The sequence below is a fragment of the Aegilops tauschii genome, chromosome 5 (genome assembly GCF_002575655.3).
Source record: "Aegilops tauschii subsp. strangulata cultivar AL8/78 chromosome 5, Aet v6.0, whole genome shotgun sequence".
Taxonomy (NCBI): Eukaryota; Viridiplantae; Streptophyta; class Magnoliopsida; order Poales; family Poaceae; genus Aegilops; species Aegilops tauschii.
Genome location: NC_053039.3, coordinates 506,538,064 through 506,554,807, shown reverse-complemented (window position 1 = coordinate 506,554,807; position 16,744 = coordinate 506,538,064). Strand labels below are relative to the sequence as shown.

The following is a 16,744-nucleotide window of genomic DNA, read 5'->3' as shown; positions in this document are numbered from 1 at the left end:
GTCGAAATCATCAAAACTGACTTTGTTGAGCCGGGGAGACCCACCGTGCTGGCCAAGTGCTCCGCCAAAGAAGAACTTTTGGAACGCCGCAAAGCTAAGCTGGATGTTACTGACTATACTCATCTGAGTATTGGAGATATCGTCTCTGGTTATATAAATCTAGTGCACAACAGCCGTGACATGGAAATTGACATGGTGAAACAGATACACCAAAAATCTGAGGTATAACTCTTGTTGCTGTACTTTATTTATCCTTACTATACCAGCCCCCAAGTCTATTGCTTATGATGAAATATGTTGTAGACTTAATACCAGCTTAGTAATATATGTAAGAAGTCCGGCTTATCAGCCAGCCCCCAAGGGCCGGCTGAAACAGCATGTTTGAACCGGTCCTTATCATGTTTAAATCAATAAGTACTTCGAACAGCGATATGCATTAGCCCCCAAGTGCCAAGTACCTTTGCCTGCAAAGTGCTTGGGACTTACTTCCATGAACCGCCACTGTAAACAGAGTTCTTCAGCATACATTAGCCCCCAACAGCCAAGTACCTTTGCCTGCAAAGTGCTTGGGACTTAATGTTGCATTATGATAACCCTGGTCGTAACCCGGCATTTGTACAGGCCACCATTAATCAATTTGAATCGAAAATATCTGACTTGAAGAATTGCCTGGAAGCACAGGAGATTGAAACCCAAAAAGCCAACTCCAAGTTTGAATTCAGTGTATCTGAACAAGAGAAACTGAAAAAAGACTTTCAAACAGAGAAGAAAGCCTGGGCTGATGAAAAGATCGCCTTGATCAACCGGGCTGAGAAGGCTGAGGCGGCTCTTGCAGAAACAACCGCCGAATTATCCGGCTTAAAATGCCATATATCTCAGATGGTCTCAGCAATCTTTGGTAAGTTATTCTGCAAGTGTTAAATATTTGAATCTTTTCTAACAAGTCTATCAACTGTCATCAACTTACCTGACTTTGCAATGCAGGCCCCAGGAGTTCCAATCTTGACCAAAGCATGCTGGTAAAATTGAAGGCGGTTTATACATTGGTAGAACAACTCTACACCAGGTCACAGCGTGCCTTAGCCGTCGTGGCCCTGTCGAATGAAGTTCCCACCCTCCTGTCAGATGTACTCAAGCGGCTTGCCGTGCTACCTCAGCGTTTCAAAGAATTAAGGCGATCTTCTGCAAGAGCCGGAGCCATAGTTGCATTAAGCCAGGCCAAAGCGTGGCTACCTGAGCTAGACCCGGCCGACATCACCATTGGGTATCCAAGCCTGAAGGAGGATGGCACCCCATTTGACTAGAAGGATTTCACCGCTTGTGTGTAAGAAATACGCCATGTGGCCACTCTGATTGGTAATGACACGGATCTTACCAAGTATCAACCGGGTTATGACGCCAAGAATCAGAGAATTCCAACCCCTCACTATGAAGAGATCAGCCTGATCCCTCCACTTCGTAAGCATACCTTCGCCCCTGAAGTTGACCCGGCTGGGCTAATTGATGATGAAGCTGAATTTATGGCTTTGAGTGGCATTGACTGGTCATCATCAACCTTCCAGGACAGGGAAACAGATGGAGGGGCGGAAAGGATGACCCGGAAGCTTCTGGCCAACAAAACAAGTGATTCGTCTGGCGGCTCATACTTTGTGTTTTGCTGAAAAACAACATTAATCATGTGGACTCGGGGAGTCATTTAATAGGGTAGAAATAACTTGATTTTGCCGTGTCATCGCGCACGTATTTGGTGCTCAACATCTGATATTCCTCCGTGTTACACTTAACATCTGTTTCCTTATGCTTAAGAGAATTTGATTCAACTGTCCTGCATACAGAAATAAATCACAAGACCCTTGGCGACTCACCGCAAGGCGGGTTAAATAACTGATGTAAAACCCAAAAGAGTCATAGATAGATAAACCTGTTATCAATTATAACCTTGAAATACAACTGATGATATCATACCTATGATCCTTTGAATGATGCCGTCGGTTTACGTGATCCGGACAGTGAGGGTGAGAACCCAATTCTGTAAAAGCCGGCACATATGATGTTTGTTATATGCTGACAACTTTTATTGATCAAGGTTAAGCTGGTGGAATAAGAACCACCCCGTAGATGCTTTCAAATATGATCAAAAAAGTCTCAAGACAATCAAATAATTGTGGTTGCAAAACTTTTACAAGAAACAGAAAAAAATTTGAGGCTTCTGATTCGAATACGATCAGTAAACCGTTCCAAAGGGGTTAAGCTAAGATTCGAATACGATCATATAGCCCCCAGTGGCTTTGGCGTTGCCGATCAAGAGGGTATCGACAGCTATGTTCTCTTTGGTTCGAATACGACCTATGTTTGAACAGGAAGCCCCCAAATGACCTTGAAAGTTGTTTAATGACGCTGATTCGAATACGATCCACGTCAGACCCAAAAAGGGGTTGAGCTATGATTCGGATACGATCAAGAAGCCCCCTAGTGGGTTTGGCAGTATGCCAATCAAAAGGGTATCAACGGCTATGTTCTCTTTGGTTCGTATACGACCTATGTTTGAACAGGAAGCCCCCTAGTGATCACGATATTTAACGGCCAGATTCAAATATGATCATGAGCCGGACCAAGAGGAGAGCCAGATTCAAATATGATCAGTTCCCTGTTGGTCATTTTAAAGATATAATAATGAAGACATATAAACTTTTGAGGATGAAAAGGACAGAGGTCCTGCTTTATTACTTTTCATAATATATACATCGTCAAAATATGTACATCATGAGAGCCGGTGGCTCAAGTATAGTAAGGCCGAAGATGAGCGATATTCCATGGCCGGCGGGTCTCTTCCTCCGATTTACGTGAGTCTTTGTGCTCTCGAACATCGATGAGGTAATATGACCCGTTGTGTAAATTCTTACTGACCACAAAGGGCCCTTCCTAAGGCGGGGATAACTTGTGCGCGTCAGACTGATCCTGGATGAGCCGGAGCACTAAATCACCTTCTTGAAAAGTTCTGGACTTAACTCGGCGGCTGTGATAACGACGCAGATCCTGCTGGTAAATCGCCGAGCAGGCTGCTGCTAAGTCACGCTTCTCATCCAACAAGTCAAGTGCATCCTAACGGGCTTGTTCGTTATTAGCTTCAACGTAAGCCGCCACACGGGGCGAGTCATGACGGATGTCACTTGGTAGAACCGCCTCTGCTCCATAAACCATGAAGAAAGGTGTATAACCCGTAGACCTGTTAGGTGTAGTGTTGATGATCCATATCACAGAAGGCAACTCCTCCACCCAACAATCCGGCGTCCGCTGTAAAGGGACCATGAGCCGGGGCTTAATACCCTTCAAGATCTCCTGATTAGCTCTTTCAGCTTGACCATTGGATTAAGGATGAGCAACTGATGAGACATCGAGCCGGATATGCTCGCGTTGACATAATTCTTCCATGGCACCTTTGGACAGATTAGTACCATTGTCAGTTATGATGCTGTGTGGTAAACCAAAAGGAAAGATCACCTTTTTCATGAATTGAACCGTCGTGGCCACATCACACTTACTGACCGGCTCTGCCTCAACCCACTTTGTGAATTTATCAACCGCCACCAGGAGGTGTGTCTTTTTATCCTTGGACCTTTTGAAAGGCCCAACCATGTCAAGCCCCCAGACTGCAAATGGCCAAGTGATTGGAATCATCCTCAATTCTTGAGCCGGCACATGAGCTCGTCGTGAGAATTTTTGACAACCATCACATTTACTGACCAGATCCTCCGCATCAGCATGAGCCGTCAGCCAGTAAAAACCATGTCGGAAAGCTTTGGCCACAAGAGATTTTGAGCCGGCATGATGACCACAATCGCCTTCATGGATCTCACGAAGGATTTCTTGACCTTCCTCAGGCGACACACAACATTGAAACGCCCCAGTAACGCTGCGATGATGCAACTCATCATGAACAATTGTCATTGACTTAGACCGCCGGACGATTTGTCTAGCCAAGGTCTCATCCTCGGGCAACTCGCCCCGGGTCATGTAAGCCAAATATGGCACTGTCCAATCTAGGATGACGTGAAGAGCCGCCACCAATTGCGCTTCTGGGTCTGGAACAGCTAAGTCTTCCTCTGTGGGTAACTTAACAGAAGGGTTATGCAGAATATCTAAGAAGGTGTTAGGTGGCACTGGCTTACGCTGAGATCCCAGCCGGCTTAAAGCATCAGCCGGCTCATTCTTTCTTCGATCAATGTGTTCCACTTGATAACCTTTGAAATGTCCAGCGATAGCATCAACTTCACGGCGATAAGCCGCCATGAGAGGATCCTTTGAATCCCACTTGCCTGACACCTGTTGAGCCACCAAATCTGAGTCGCCGAAGCACCTTACCCGGCTTAAGTTCATCTCCTTAGCCATCCGAAGACCGTGGAGCAAGGCCTCATACTCTGCTGCATTGTTAGTACAGGGAAACATCAACCGGAGCACATAAAAAAACTTGTCACCTCGAGGGGAAGCTAACACAACTCCAGCCCCCGAGCCCTCCAATTGCCTGGACCCATCGAAGTGAATAGTCCAATATGTGTTGTCCGGCTTTTCCTCGGGCGTCTGAAGTTCTGTCCAATCGTTGATGAAGTCCACCAGTGCTTGAGACTTAATAGCAGTGCGTGGCACATATTTTAAGCCATGAGGCCCAAGTTCAATGGCCCACTTGGCGACTCGTCTTGTGGCCTATCTATTCTGAATGATGTCTCCCAAAGGAGCAGAACTTACCACAGTGATGGGGTGACCCTGGAAGTATTGCTTAAGCTTCCGGCTTGCCATGAACACCCCGTAAACAAGCTTCTGCCAATGCGGATATCTTTGCTTAGACTGAATAAGCACCTCACTGATGTAATAAACCGGCCGTTGAACCGGATGCTCCTTACCAGCCTCTTTGCGCTCCACCACAATTGAAACACTGACAGCACATGAGTTAGCAGCCACATACAATAATAAGGTTTCCTTATCAATGGGAGCCGCAAGGACCGGTGGCTCAGATAACTCTCTCTTTAAATCTTCAAATGCAGTGTTAGCGGCATCGCTCCAGACAAAGTTGTCTGTTTTCTTCATCATCTGATACAGCGGTATGGCCTTCTCACCTAACCGGCTTATGAACCGGCTTAAAGCAGCGATACGACCCGCCAGTCGCTGAACATCATTGACGCACGCCAGTTTAGCCAAAGAGGTTATTGCCTTGATCTTCTCCGGGTTAGCCTCAATGCCTCTGTTAGAAACCAGAAAACCCAAGAGCTTGCCTGTTGGCACGCCAAACACACACTTGGCCGGGTTAAGCATCATTTTGTAGACCCGGAGATTATCAAAGGTTTCCTTCAGATCATCTATCAAGGTCTCCTTCTCTGGACTTCACCACAATATCATCCACATAAGCATGAACATTACGCCCAATCTGATTATGGAGACAGTTCTGCACACATCGTTGATAAGTCGCCTGGGCACTTTTAAGCCCAAAAGGCATAGATACATAACAGAAGGCTCCAAACGGAGTGATGAAAGCCGTCTTCTCCTGGTCCTTAACTGCCATCTTGATCTGATGATAACCAGAATAAGCATCCAAGAAACTCAAACGCTCACAACCCGTCATAGCATCAATGATCTGAACTATACGGGGAAGAGCGAAAGGATCAGCCGGACAAGCCTTGTTTAAATCCGTGTAATCCACACACATACGCCAGGTGACGTTCTTTTTAAGTACGAGCACCGGGTTAGCCAACCACTCTGGGTGAAAAACTTCAACAATAAACCCGGCCGCCAAGAGCCGGGCCACCTCTTCACCGATAGCTTTACGTCTCTCCTCGTTAAATCGCCAAAGGAACTGCCTGACCAGTTTAAACTTTGGATCAATATTAAGAGTGTGCTCAGCGAGTTCTCTCGGTACACCTCGGCATGTCAGAAGGTTTCCATGCAAAGATGTCCCGGTTCTCACGGATGAACTCGATGAGCGCGCTTTCCTATTTAGGATCCAAATTGGCACTGATACTGAACTGCTTAGACGAGTCGCCTGGAACAAATGATTGGTGTCATCCGCCGACTTAAACTTCATCACCGGGTCGTGCTCTGTGGTTGGTTTCTTCAGAGACGTCATGTCCGCCGGGTCGACGTTGTCCTTATAAAACTTCAACTCCTCTGCCGCACAAACAGATTCAGCATAAGCAGTGTCACCTTCCTCACATTCTAGGGCTATCTTCCGACTCCCATGTACTGTGATAGTGCCTTTGTGACCCGGCATCTTGAGCTGCAAGTAAACATAACACGGCCGCACCATGAACTTGGCATAAGCCGGCCGTCCAAACAGAGCGTGATATGGGCTCTTGATCTTGACCACTTCAAAGGTTAATTTCTCAGCCCTAGAGTCATGCTCATCTCCGAAGGCTACCTCCAGTTCAATCTTGCCTACTGGGTATGCCGACTTACCAGGTACCACTCCATGGAAAACAGTGTTGGATGTCTTAAGATTCTTATCAGTCAACCCCATACGACGAAAGGTCTCACAATAGAGGATGTTGATGCTGCTACCTCCATCCATGAGTACTTTAGTGAATTAATATCCACCAACTTGAGGTGCTACCACCAAGGCTAACTGACCCGGATTGTCAACCCGGGGAGGGTGATCCTCTCTGCTCCACACAATAGGCTGCTCTGACCACCTTAAATAACGGGGAATCGCCGGCTCAACAGCGTTCACAGCCCTTTTATAAAGCTTCTGGTCTCGTTTGCACAAGCTAGTGGTGAACACATGATACTGTCCACTATTCAGCTGCTTTGGATTGCTCTGATAACCCGATTGCTGCTGCTGCTGACCTCCCTGGCCTGACTGTTGATTATAACCACCTTGAAAGCCAGAACTTGAGCCGCCGCCCGGGCCATGAAAACCGCCTCCACGTGAGCCGCCACCAGACCCATGGTTGTCGTCGAACATGTTAGAATTTTTGAAAGCCTTCATGATCGCGCAATCTTTCCATAGGTGAGTGGCTGGCCTTTCCCGAGTGCCGTGTCTCGGACAGGGTTCATTGAGCAGTTGCTCAAGAGTAGGACCTGACCCACCGGATCTAGGGGGTGGCCTCCCCTTGCGCCGTTGATTGTTACCCTTGGAATTGGTGTTGGCCACAAACTCTGGGTTACCGTCGGCCTTACGTTTATTGCCTCCTTGACTCGCCGGGTTATGCTGCTGACCCTTTCCATTGCCATTCTTCTTTCCCTTCCCTGTCTTCTCTTCATCAGACGCGGGATCCTTGGTACTATCAGAATCGGCGTATTTGACTAGAGCTGCCATCAGCTGGCCCATATCATTACAATCACGCTTGAGCCGCCCCAGCTTCTGTTTCAGAGGCTCAAATCGGCATTTTTTCTCCAACATTAAGATCGCAGAGCCGGCATCCATCTTGTTAGACGAATGTATTATCTCCTTGACCCAGCGCACCCAATGAGTGGTGGACTCACCTTCCTCTTGCTTACAATTAGTCAAATCCACAATTGACATGGGCTGCTTGCAGGTGTCTTTGAAGTTCTGGATAAACCGGGCTTTTAACTCTGCCCATGAACCGATGGAATTAGGTGGCAGCCCCTTCAGCCAGGTGCGAGCCGTTCCGTCCAGCATCATGGTGAAGTACTTGGCCATCGCCGCATCACTGACCTCCAACAGCTCCATGGCCATCTCATAACTTTCAATCCACGCCCCGGGCTGTAAATCGGCTGTGTAATTTGGCACCTTTCGGGGTCCCTTGAAATCCTTGGGCAAATGCTCATTGCGCAAAGCCGGCACCAAACAAGGAACGCCGCCGGTTCTTGTGGCCACACCTGCCTCGATAGAAGTCGTTGGATACTCCGGGAAGGTTTGGTGAGCCACCTGCTGAGCCGCCCGCTCATCCTCTCGACGTATCCTGTCCTGTACCGGATTATGCCCACCTGGCTGGTTATGGCGCTGGGCGTTGCTTGACAAGGCCTCCGAATCCATATGTCTGCTGTAACTTGGCCTCCGGCTTGGGCGAGGAGTCGAATGGATTCTGTCTCGACTATAGGAATAAGCCTCCTGCTGAGCCAGAGCCGTCTGAAGAAGTTCTCTGACCCTTCGCGTCTCAACTGCTGTTGGAGAGTCGCCATCCACCGGGAGAGCCGCCAAACGTGTCGATGCAGCAATCAGGTTCTCCAAGGGGTTGGAAAAATGACCCGGTGGTGGTTGTACGTAGCGAGGCGGGACCGTATTCACGTGAGGAGGTTCCATCATCCGGGGCTGAACCGGTGCCCCCGCTCCGGATGTCACAAACCGGTCTGCCTCCGGCGGGTTACTAGGGCCGGCTCCGGGCGTGCAGAAGAGATTCCGAGGATCATAAACCGGAGGCAAACGGGATTGAGCCTTCTGGTGCCTCCTCCTCATCACCTCATTAGATGCGTTCAGATTCATCGTAAGCTGAAAAGCCTCTGACTGGATCTGCTGAGCTCGGGCATCCAAAGCCGCCCACTCCGCGGCCAACCTGGTGTCCTCAGCTACTAGGGCTTCTTTGGCTTGGGCTATCTCCTCACGTACCTGTGCCACCTCTGCATCATGCTCAGCCTGACTCGCCGGAATAACTGTGGCGGTTAACAGGGCCGTCAATTTGTCCATGAGATCAATCAGCACCTGAGCCGGCGGGCGCACAGGGCCTCCTGCCCCGGCCGCTCCTGACCCGGAAGTTATTGCTGCCGCAGCCATAGAGTTTTGACCGGGTTGAGTGCCAGCCATGAAGATCCCTACTCTGCTCGGCGGCTCAAAGGGGTCCGGAATACTGCTGCCATCGGAACAGCCCCCAAGCCCGCCATCTTGCAATTGGTATAATGAATCCGTCTCACCAGTGGACGACTCACCATCGGAGTAGACGGCCGTCTCACCGCCGTCCACGGATCCTTCAGAAAGTTCTCCTCCATGGATGCAACCCACGAAGGCACGCTTTATGGCGGGCTGAGCCTGGGCGGGTCTCGCACGCTGAGCCGTCTCGACGATGTCGGTGCAGATGTCCGGCTCAGGGCCCGGCTCGCCAATCCAGCCGATGAAGACGTGGATTCCGCCGAAGGGGACCCGGTACCCGTACTCAATTGAGCCGGCGTCGAGACCCCAGCCGGCATCGTCGATGTAGAGCTTGCCGCGACGACTCTTGGTCATCCGTCCCACAGCGTATCCCTTGAGCCCTTCGAAGCTGCCCTTCAAGAACTCAAATCCACCGTGCGCTGGCCCCACGGTGGGCGCCAACTATCGTGGAATTGTCACGGCAGATGTCCTCATGAAAGGACTTAGTCGTGGAGCCATTGCAACTAGGAAGCTTAAAGGGGTTAAAGTGGGACAAAGGACACGAGGGTTTATACTGGTTCGGCCCCTTGCGATGAAGGTAAAAGCCTAATCCAGTTGAGGTGGAATTACTAGGGTTGCGATGACCAGGGAGCGAATCTGCTATGCCTGGCTCTCGACTTGATGTTACTTGCCCTAAGCCGCCGGCGGGTCGTCCCCTTATATACACGGGTTGACGCCCCGCGGCCTACAGAGTCCCGGCCGGCTCATAAACAGTGTCCGGCTCGGTGACTAATTAACCTTGCCTTACAACACAAGTCATGCCATTACGGCGGTTATCACTACGGGCCTTAAGTCGCCTGCAGGCTTTGGGCCCTTAACTGAACCGCCATCTTCAAGCTTGATATTGGGCTTCATGTGATAAATCGCCATAGCGTAACCCGGCCCCTCCTGGGCGGGTTACACTAGTAGTTATATCCCCAACAAGTACCCTGTTGCACTTACGGTTTGGCCAGAGGTTTATCCTCATCATAAAGCTCCACGTCAACATCACTTGCCCGGCCCAAGCCGCTCGTCGATGGCGTTTTCCCTTTCTTGGAAGGTTTCCCCTCCTGACCTTCAGAAGCGGCCCTTTTCTTGTCATGGAAGGCCTCCTCTGCACCTTTGCCCCCGGGCAAGAGGGTTTCGGTTTCCCCGAACACAACGTCTGATTTATCCTTGGGGCAGAGATCACCTCCGGCCTCCATGTTCTCGCCCTCCTCCGCAGACACCTGGTACGGTGTCGGAGTCAGCATCCTCGTTAGCAGGGCGTTCGCAGAGTCTTCGGGAAGGGGCGCCGGACACCAGATCAACACCGCTTTCTTTATCCAGTCCTGTGAAGGGACGGATTGTTCAATATCTTACCGAGAGATACTCGAATAAAGGGTGTGCGGAGATCAAATACTTACCGCGGTGTCCGGATGATTGCAGTCGACGCCAACATCTTCGGTGGTGTCCGGCCATTGCTCTCGTTCCCCGAAATATAATTTCCACATTCCCTCGTGCGTAGTGCCGAGGAAGTGCTGAAGAGTCCGCCATCCTTCGGGATTAAACTCCCACATACGGAGAGGCCGCCGCTGACATGGCAGGGTCCGGCGGACTAGCTTTACTTGAACGACGTTCACAAGGCCAACGCCCTTCTCGGTAAGGCTTCAGACGTGACCTTGCAGAGTCTGCACTTCATTGACGGATCCCCAGTCCAGTCCCTTATTGATCCATGAAGCAAGCTGAACTGGAGGGCCAGGTCGGAACGCAGGCGTAGCCGCCCACTTGGAGCCCCGTGGCTCGTTGATATAAAACCACCCCTGCTGCCATAGGTCGGAAGACTTGGCGAAAGATCCTTCAAACCAAACCGCGCTGGCAAGATGCCTATTGTGACGCTGCTGCACTCTTCCCGCTCCTCCTCTGTCACCTGCGGCCTCACGTCAAAGGTCTTGAGCCACAAACCAAAGTGCGGAGGAGTCCGGAGGAACGCCTCACATGTGACGATAAATGTCGAGATGAGGAGAATAGAGTCCGGGGCCAGATCGTGAAAGTCTAGCCCATAGTAAAACATGAGCCCCCGGTCGAAGTGGTTAAGCGCGAACCCTAACCCATGGAGGAAGTGGGACACAAACACTACCCTCTCGCCGGATTTGGGGGTAGGAACGACCTGCCCCTGTGCAGGAAGCCGATGGAGGATTTCCGGGGTCAGATACCTCACTGCGCGGAGCTTCGCAATATCCTCCTCTGTGACAGAAGAAGCCACCCACCGGCCTGGACGGCTGGATCCGGACATGATTGGGGCTGGTGGCGATGGGAACCCGAGGGTTGGAACTCGGGGTGGCTAGGGTTGAGGAAGAAGCGAGCGCAGAGGAAGAAGACGAATCTGGGACCCTATATAAAGACCCCAAGTACTAAGCGTATCCACCTGGGTCTCGAAACTTACCAATCTCCAGAGAGTTGTACCCGGGGGACGGTTGGGTTACCCACGCCTGCATTAATAAAAATCCCATGAAATAAGGGAACACGATCTCTGCCTTGGCAAGACAATCCAGTAAAACCGCGTCCCGAGACGTGGGGCGACGCGCCAGCCAACGGTTGGAAATAGTGACCGGGCAGGCGTGATGTCATAAACAATTACCAATAAATTAGGCTCGTATATTTTCTGCAACTATATATACAGGTCCGGATATGTCTACTACGTCCGAAGACTATCTTGGAGTTCGGAGAAAGGGGAACCCGCCTTGCAATGCCGAAGACAATCTACGCGCCGGACTCCTCGTCATTGAAGCCAGGTTCAGGGGCTACTGAGGGAGTCCTGGACTAAGGGGTTCTCGGGCGTTCGGCCTGCTATCCATGGGCCGGACTGATGGGCTGTGAAGACTTGAAGACCGAAGACCATACTCGTGTCCGGATTGGACTCTCCTTGGCGTGGAAGGCAAGCTAGGCGACCAGCTGTGAAGATTCCTTCTTATGTAACCGACTCCATGTAACCCTAGATCTCTCCGGTGTCTATATAAACCGGAGAGCATAGTCCGGATAGGACAGATTCATTACCATATACACATAGGCTAGACTTCTAGGGTTTAGCCATTACGATCTCGTGGTAGATCAACTCTTGTAACACTCATATTCATCAAGATCAATTAAGCAGGAAGTAGGGTATTACCTCCATAGAGAGGGCCCGAACCTGGGTAAACATCGTGTCCCCCGTCTCCTGTTACCATCGATCCTAGACGCACAGTTCGGGACCCCCTACCCGAGATCCGCCGGTTTTGACACCGACACCCCCTCCTTCCTTCTCTTCTCTTTTCCCTTTCCTTCTCTACTACTCCTACTAATTGGAAGGGATCCTAGTTCTACTAGGAAAGGGGGAATCCTACTCCCGGTGGGAGTAGGACTCCCCTAGGGCGCGCCATAGAGAGGTCCGGCCCTCCCCCTCCTCCACTCCTTTATATACGGGGAGGGGAGCACCCCTTGGAGACACAACAATTGATCATTGAGTTTTTAGCCGTGTGCGGTGCCCCCCTCCACCATAATCCACCTCGGTCATATCATAGCAGTGTTTAGGTGAAGCCCTACGCCGGTAGCATCATCATCACCATCATCACGCCGTCATGCTGATGGAACTCTCCCTCGAAGCTCTGCTGGATCGGAGTTCGTGGGACGTCATCGAGCTGAACGTGTGCTGAACTCGGAGGTGTCGTGCGTTCGGTACTTGGATCGGTCGGATCGTGAAGACGTGCGACTACATCAACCGCGTTGTTCTAACGCTTCCGCTTTCGGTCTACGAGGGTACGTGGACAACACCCTCCCCTCTCGTTGCTATGCATCACCATGATCTTGCGTATGCGTAGGAAATTTTTGAAATTACTACGTTCCCCAACAATTTCCATTGTTGGGGCTTGCTGGGAGGACAAAATGCACTATTGTATGTGGGTGTTCTTCCTACTCTAGGGACTCCTTTTACAGTGGGTGTTCTTCCTACTCTAGGGACTCCTTTTATAGTAGTAAGGGGTTGCCACAATATCTAATATCAGTTGAAGAAATTGGTTGCATGGTAGAATTTCCATCGCAGTAAGTGACGGGCACGTGCCAACGATGGTGCGTAGCTGGGAGCAAACACACGTCCCATCAAATGCCTTTGTTGACTTTGGGGCGTGCCACTGTTGCACTGGGTGGCAAGTGGCACACATGCGAGAGAAAGCGTGTAGGGCGCCGGCAGGCAGGCTACTTGGCCTCCAAGGGAGGTCGTGCATGCTTGCCAGCTGACTCCTTACCGTAGTTGGAGGTCGCGGGCCTAGATTGTCGCAGCCTCTGAGCAGTCCCATCATCATGCCTTCAAGTGGCTGATCGTTGGCGGGCTTAGGGAACCTACCGGGAGGCTGCCGGTGAGGCTGACATTCCCGGGAGGAAAACCGCGCCCGTGGAGATCTTGGCCTTGGCACTACTGGTGATGACAGATTCCTCTCTCCAACGTGATAGTCTTGCCGATGAGTTTTCATAAAGATCTGTATCTTTGTGGGTTGATGCTGACGAAGATCTGCATGCCACCCGAGGAGGGGCATGGTCTTGAGCACACATGCTAGATGCCTATGCTTTGCCCATTGACGGGGCTGCCGTGACCCACGTGAGACAAATTCATGGGACCCTGGTCTTCACATGGCCGACTGTAGCTCCTGGGCCTGGGGCCGACGCATGACCATTCTGTTGCCAGGGCTAGGGCCACTACGTGTGGGTGAGCCGACACATCGCAATCAAATCCTTGCATCGCCCAAGCCTGGCTGAGGGGAAACGGTCGGTTCGGTCGTTCCTAGAGGTCCTGGCTAGGGACTGCGTTAAGGTGTGTGCTATGCAGGCCAAACAATGAATTCACGCAACAAAACGGGCTATCTTTGCACTGCCCGGGCCTGATTGAGTTGTATGCACGCAACCAAATATGCCCTATATGAAGCCATTTTGCTTTGATTTGTCGAGCAAATGCACATAACGAGTGAGGCCAACAACTAAATGGGTCGGCCCGTTTAGGGTCGCAAGAATTCTGGTTTTAGGAACTTTCTAGAAGATTTATGACCAGTTCAGTTCTGGTCTTCTTCTTTTTCTTTTTCTTGTCTTTTCTTTTACCCATTTTTTAGTTTCTTTTTATTTTTATTTTGTTATTTTTTAAATATCTCTTTTTATGAAAATGTTCGAAATTTATAAAAACTTTGGAATTCAAAAAAGTTTGCATTTAAAAAAGTTCTAGAGAATTTAAAAAACAATGTTGTTCTTCACCAATTCAAAAATTATTCACGTTTATGAATATTGTTCAGAATTTCAAAAAAATATTGCTTTCAAAAATTTTCCAGAAATTCAAAAAATGTGTCCTTTCTCAAATTTGTTCAGCAATTTTCAGAAAATGCTCATGTTTTAAAAAATGTTTGCAATTTCAAAAACAAATCGCAGTCTAAAAAATGTTCATACTTACAAAAAAATCAGAAATTTCAAAACTTGTTCGTTTTTCAAAGATGTTCAAAATAAAAATAAAAAACCGGTTGCTACAGTGCCTTATTTGCTACAGCGGGGCCGCTACAACGAATCGTTCTGCTCCAGTGTACCATGCATTACAAGCGTAGTAAATGAGTCGACCCATTCGTTGCTCGTTGTGCTTCGGGGTCTCCATTGGATGCATAGAGCGTCACATAGGACTTCTCTTTGGCTACTGCATGTGTGGTTGCGTGCTACCGTGCACCTACAGGCGCAGTAAAGGGATATTATGATGTTTGAATGTAGATTCAATAGCTTAAAAACATTGTGAACTTTCACTCAGTTTTTGGCAACTTCAATTGCATATTTGCATTGCATGGCTCCATACAAATAAGGCTATAATGAGAAACTTGTGCTAGGATATTGATGTTCTAGCAACTAGCATGACTACAAAATCAGAGAGTTTTATGTACCGTAAGCTATGCTAAGAAGGAAGTCTTATGCACAACAACACAGTTGTAAATGTTGTTTCCAGTTTCACAATAAAAAAATGTTGCTCCTATTTAGTTCATCAAAAATGGATGACCTGTCTTTGAAAAATATCCATGATGTAATGTTGCTCAGACATAATAGTACATGGCATCAAAAAATAAAATGGGAAGGGTCTCATCCAACCTTTGCTCAATCAAGTTTTGTCCATTTTCATTAAAATAAACAAGGAAAAACATCTCACAGATAGAAAATAAAAGACCAGCTTGATGCACTGATAGTAAACTTGCTACTCATACTCGGACTTGAGTACCAGCTACGCAATAAAAAACTGCAAGTACTAGCCAAAATGCTTGCAACTAACACATTACATGCCGATCTTGGGCAACGGAGGGAATATCATAAGTGCTTAGGCATGCATTGAGGTGCATATAATTACCAGCTCGCAGGAGTGGGGAAGGCAGTATATGGGTACACAATCTCCATGCCCTTAACGGCCTCATGCACCTTCTTGAACTCCATAGTTTTAGGACATAGAATGAATATACCGACCATGGTCCACAAAAATAGTGCGTCTCCTTCCTCAGCGCTCCCGATGATCTTCACCTGCGGCATCACCAGGAAGCTAGAGTCTACCTTAGGCAATGTGACCTTTGACAAGCATGCAATGGCCTCTCCCAGATCAACCGAGGTGCGTAGTACCCAACCACTGTAGGCTCCCCGAGCCCACATACGCAATGTGAGGTCCTCCACGGCAGCAAGGCCGAGTCGTCCACCACCATCAACCTTCATTAGACGGGCATTTCCTCCATTCGGCCGCTCGAACATAGTGAGAGTACTCTTGTCCATGTCATAGGCCAACACATGGTAGTCATTGACAGGTTGGTACATAGTGTTAAAGATAATGACACATGGCTCCACACGGATGTCACACAACAGCGGGAGATCCACCGACGTGGGCGGCAGGCTCCACTGACCAGTAAGTGAGGAGTAGACGCCGGCATGAACATGACCCCAAGAATCATTGTGGACAAGGGCCACACGAAATGGACTTGTGGGTTGTTGGCAGCAAACTTGGTGGCCATCGTTGTCATCAACCACACAGAGCAATGCAACATTGCTGTTCTTCTCGGTGTACTCCTCCCAATGACTATATTCGGCATTGATTAGGCGGTAGTGTCCGGTCACTGGGTGCCACACGAGGAACCGACGGCCGTTACGGAGGAGGACACGGCCGTGACGGCAATCCATGAACGTCCACGAGTAATTTCCATCATTAGGAAAACGAAAGGATAAGCTAGTGGTGTCGTTGGTCTGTATGAATGGGCGGGGAAGTGTGCTGGAGTTGTGGAAGAAGCCCATGACCACTGGTGCAACATGGCGTGCATGGCACCGACGGAGGAAACCAGGAGCAGACACTATGCGGCGCCATGCTTTGCAAACGACGGAGGTGTGGGCGATTGTCTGCGGACTTGGTGGGATGTGCTCCAGGATCCCAGGGTGCAATTCATACGGTATGGTAGGGATCATAACTGCAAAACTATTGGATTAATTTTGAGATTTAGATCTACAATGGATTGTAAGTAGCCAAAATTTACCTTTTAACTTCTAGTCGATTTTGCTAGTGCATGGAGATCCCGCCTTTCTTCTTCTTCGTTAACCAAATGAGTCAACTCGCTAGCGCCATCACTAAGAGGATGTGCCAAAGGTGTTGCCTCCAACAAGAGAGAGACCGCCGACGAAGTGATTTTACGGCGGCGGCAAATTCCCCTTGCTGAAAAATTCCGCGCCTCCTCCTCCCCTCCTCTCGCTATAATCTTTTTGTGGGATGCACCGTAGACATTACCACTCATTGTCTGGAGGCGACATAGACGACTGCCGTGAAAGTGGAGGAAGAGTGCCAACACATAGATCACTTGGAAGAGGGAGATGGGCAGCAAAAAAGATAGATGAGGGTCGATGCAGAGGACGATGTGAGGA

At 49.4% G+C, this 16,744-nt stretch overlaps 1 protein-coding gene across 1 annotated transcript; it reads right to left on the bottom strand.

Moving 5' to 3' along the window:
* Positions 1–14,951: 14,951 nt before the first annotated feature.
* Positions 14,952–16,744, bottom strand: LOC141022443 (uncharacterized). Its single transcript, XM_073498694.1, has one exon. It carries the CDS (start codon positions 16,292–16,294, stop codon positions 15,200–15,202), a length of 1,095 nt encoding a protein of 364 aa, XP_073354795.1. The 5' UTR covers positions 16,295–16,744; the 3' UTR covers positions 14,952–15,199.

What these genes read in the sequence shown, in the direction of transcription:
- LOC141022443 (XM_073498694.1), bottom strand. Translation starts at nt 16,294, where the DNA reads ATGATCCCTACCATACCGTATGAATTGCACCCTGGGATCCTGGAGCAC.